The sequence below is a fragment of the Strix uralensis genome, chromosome Z (assembly GCF_047716275.1).
Source record: "Strix uralensis isolate ZFMK-TIS-50842 chromosome Z, bStrUra1, whole genome shotgun sequence".
In the NCBI taxonomy this organism is placed as follows: domain Eukaryota; kingdom Metazoa; phylum Chordata; class Aves; order Strigiformes; family Strigidae; genus Strix; species Strix uralensis.
The window spans coordinates 90,864,900-90,868,884 of record NC_134012.1 but is presented as its reverse complement, the minus strand read 5'-3'; the positions used below and the strand labels follow the sequence as shown (position 1 = coordinate 90,868,884).

Genomic DNA, 3,985 nt, shown 5'->3' with positions numbered 1-3,985 from the left:
GGCATGAGCTGTAACCCGCAGCCCTGGCAGCAATAAAAAGGCGAGAGAGCAGGCACATCACCAGAGCCCTGCGAGGAGCACATCCCCAGGTACGCCAGCTGTCTGCCCGCTGCAGAGATGGTGCAAGCGACTCCCTTCCTGCTGGTGCTCAGCCTGGCCCTGATGGCTCGCGGCCTCCCTGAAAGAAAGGTAACGGCAGGTCTGGGATGCATGGGTCAGGGTGGGCAGGGGGGCTGCAGCTCTGGGGGTGCCCCCTCCTGTCACCCTGCCTGTGCCTGGGCTGTGCTGCAGCACCAACTCAGTCCCTTCCCCTCCAATGTGTGCTGACCGGGCAATGGAAAAACGACCTGGGGTCCAACATGACCATTGGGGAATTGCAAGAGAATGGTTCCTTCAATGGCACCTACCTAACGGCCGTGTCAATGAGCCCAAAGAAGATCCTGAAGTCACCGCTGCTGGGGTTCCAGCATCACACACACCAGCCCACCTTCGGCTTCACTGTCAAGTGGACCTTTACAAGTACTTCTCTTTTCCAAGCTTCTCTCAGTGTCCCCAGAACTGCCTTGGCCTCCCTGTGGTGTCCCCAGTGTTCCCCTGCTCTTCATGTGGTGTCCCCAGAGTTTCCTTGCCCTTCCTATGATGTCCCCACAGATCCACTGTGCTTCACTGTGGTGTCCCGCGACCTCTCCCACCCTCCCTGTGATGTACCTGATCCTCTTCTGCCCTTCCCTGAAGTACCCTTGATGATCCCCTGAGTGTCCCCAGTGCTCCCCCATCCCCTGGGGTGTCCCTGATGCTCCCCTGCCTGGAGTCGAGGGGCTGAAGCCTGCTGCTGCCTGCCCATCTCCAGGCGAGACCCCAGGCCCTCTGACCCCTCCTGCCTGCTTTCCCCATCACCGCTGTCCCCAGAGGGCAGGGACAGCCCGGGTCTCCTGTCCCCTGTGCTGGGGGCTTGGCACTAACCTGCAGCCCTGATCACGCTTCCCTCCACCTCCTGCCCTGTCCCCACAGACACCATCACAGTCTTCACGGGCCAGTGCTTTGTGGATGATGAGGGAAAGGAGGTTTTGAAGACCATGTGGCTCCTGCGGTTGGATGCAGACAGTGAGAAGCACAACTGGAATGCCACCTTGTAAGCCCCCTGTCCCTGCCCTGCATAGGTCCCCTGCGTGCCCACAGAGGGGTCGGGGCTCTCCCACCCCGTGGTGCTCAGCACCCCGCAGAGCTGCTGCCAGGGTGGGGGTGACCGAGGATGGGGTGCTCGTACACGGCCTCCCCGGGGGTCCCAACAAGGTGTAAATGCTGTGGGGGGAGATGGGGCTGGGTGGGCATTCGGCCCCAGGAGCGTGTGTTTGCCCCGTCCAAGGCTGCATTTCCCACCCTTACGTCTCCTCCCTCTCTGTCCCCGCAGAGTCGGCATCAACATCTTCACCCGCCTGCACTCGCAGAAGGAGTGAGGGTGACAGCGTGGGGGTTCCCGGGCTGGTGGCAGCTCCGGGTGTGCTCCCCCCCTCCTGCCCCACACTTGCTTCTCCCAATAAAGCTTTGCTGCAAACACCCGCCCGGCTCCTGTCGTGTCACGGCTCAGCGCCCGCGTTGCCCCGCCCCTCCCCCGGCATCCCATGGCCTCTCCTGTCCCCACCGCCGAGGCCCGGTGTGTGTCCGCTGCCGTGAGCCCCCCGTGGCCCGGGCACCGCGCACGGCCGCCACGGCCATGGGGAGCCTGGGCTGCTGCCTCCTGCTCGGCCTGGCCCTGCTCGGCCCCCGCGCTGCTGCTGCCAGCAAGGTAAGGGCAGCCTGGGGGCAGCTGCCCGCTCCTGCCGTGCCGGGCCGGGCCGTGCCAGGGCGCAGGGTGACCGGAGGAGGGGCTGCACGCCCTGGGTGTGCCGTCTGTGCTCTGTCCTGTTGTGCTGTGCTGTGCTGTACCATGATGTGCTGTGCAGAGCTCTGCTCTGCCACCCCGGGGCACAGTGTGCATGGCAGAGGTGCTCTGGGGGTGAGGAGGGACGAGGCTGCAGGACAAGGAGGGGACAGCAGCTGGGTCATCCCATTTCCTGACCATGGCTTTGGGCCTCGGCAGGTGTCTACTTGCCTGTGCACCCGTTTGGGGCATCCACAGGGCCCTGGGGGGTGGCCCCAGCAGCAGCCCTGGTGTGGAGCAGCAGGATGCCCCACGGCCAGGGGTTGGGGTGAAGGCTGTGTGCAGGCACGCAGCACGCTCGCCTGGCCTCACCCTGCATCTCTGCACCCCAGTCTGCCCCGTCTTCCCATTAAACGCCATTTCCAGCTACTGCTCCGGCTGGGGGCTCGGTCCTGGGTGCCCGTATGGGGGAGGGCTGAGCACCCACCCCCCACAGAGGGGACCATGGCCACGAGCTGGGAGCCTGGGGTGTTGGGGTGGTCCAAAGCCCAGGCCGGGTACTCCAAAGCCCAGGCAGCTGCTCTGTACCAGCAGCACAGTGCCGGTAGCTGCAGCACGTGCAGCCCCAAAACTCTTCCTAGGGAAATGTGTGTGATTTATTGGAAAGCAGACATCCAGAAAATCCAGCAAAAAGGACAGGGAGGGGTGTCGCACCCATTATGGTCACAGGCAAAAGACAGGCTCTGTAGGGGAAGAAAAAAGACATCACTTTAATTCAAAACACTAAGGATAACAACACTTAACAGACAGAGTGGGACAGTGAGAAGTGTTACCACATCATAAAAACACCTCCCCCCACCCCTCCCTTCTTCCTGGACTCAGTTTTGTTCCTGATATTTCCAACTTCTCCCTGAGAAGCGCAGGGACAGGGAATGGGGTTGCAGTCACCCATCGCTTCTTCCTGCAAGGTGGGGGGAAACACACTTCTGCATTCTTTCCCCTGCTCCATGTGGCATCCCTCTCATGGAAGACAGTCCTCCATGAACTTTCCTCATCATGGGTCCTCCCCACAGGATGCATCTACTTCAGATGCTCTGGCATGGATCACCCCCACGTGTTGCAGTCCTCCCAGTGCTGAACTACAACAGCAGGGACTGCTTCTTCTCACAGTGAGAATTAGGAAAGAGGGTGGCAGGGGGACCACAGGACTCTGCTCTCACCCCAAAGCGTGGCCAGCTCAGCCACGGGGTGTCCTGCTGAGCCTTACTGCGTGCATCCTCCTGGCTTTGTCATTGCCTTCCTGTCAACATTTCCCCAGGACAGGGCTCCCCAAGGCTCTGCAGCGGTCCTGGGGTGCTCCAGCAGGGCAGCAATGCTGACCACAGTTTGAGCAGTTTGCAAAGCCCAGCAGGCAGCCACGGTGCTGCTGAGGAATGCGGCGGGCATGGGCTGGCAGAGCTGTTGGCAAGGCCAGTCCCTATATGAGGGCACCCAGCAATGCTGCGACTCATCCAGCATCTTGGTTTTGGGGTGGCGGGTGGTAGGATGTGGTGTGCCAGGAGTGCCCACAGCTGCCTGGGGGGGCTGTGGCTGAGGGTGCTTCCCCGTGGGTGTTGGGCATTCATCAGCTCTGGGTTTTACCCAGCTGCAGACCTGCTCGCAGTGCTTCGCGCACTGCTCGTGTCTGCTCTGCCTCTGAGCTGCAAAGGCGTTTCTATTTGCCTCCTTCCAGCTCGGGCTCAGCGGCAAGGCAAAGGTGAGCAGCGGGGTCTCCTTCAGCGCCGCTGCAGACCTTCCTCTGGGAGGAAAACCAGCCGTTGCTGCTGCATGGCAAGCCTTGGTCATGGTCATCCACGCACTGTGGCGGCCTTCAGGGGCCCGGGGAGCTGGAGGAGGCAGGAGGCCCCTTGCAATCACACACAGCGTGTGGCCGCTGCCGTGTCTGTGTTGCACAGGTACTCACACATAGCATATCACCGAAAAAAAGAGAAATATATTTATTGGGGTCTTGGCATGGGGTAAATCCCTCCAACTTGGTCACTGTCAGAATGGAGAAGGAGTCTCAGCTGCACGGGTCCTCCAGCACTTACATGTCTCACCACATGTCCTGTGCGACCATTCCTG

The 3,985-nt window shown here is 61.4% G+C and overlaps 1 protein-coding gene across 1 annotated transcript; it reads left to right on the top strand.

Moving 5' to 3' along the window:
* The first annotated feature begins 320 nt into the window (after positions 1-320).
* LOC141937836 (avidin-like) lies at positions 321-1,457 on the top strand. Its single transcript, XM_074856062.1, has 3 exons — positions 321-519; positions 1,012-1,132; positions 1,412-1,457. The coding sequence occupies exons 1-3, from the start codon at positions 360-362 to the stop codon at positions 1,455-1,457; spliced, it is 327 nt and encodes a 108-aa protein (XP_074712163.1). The 5' UTR covers positions 321-359.
* The last annotated feature ends 2,528 nt before the right edge of the window (positions 1,458-3,985 follow it).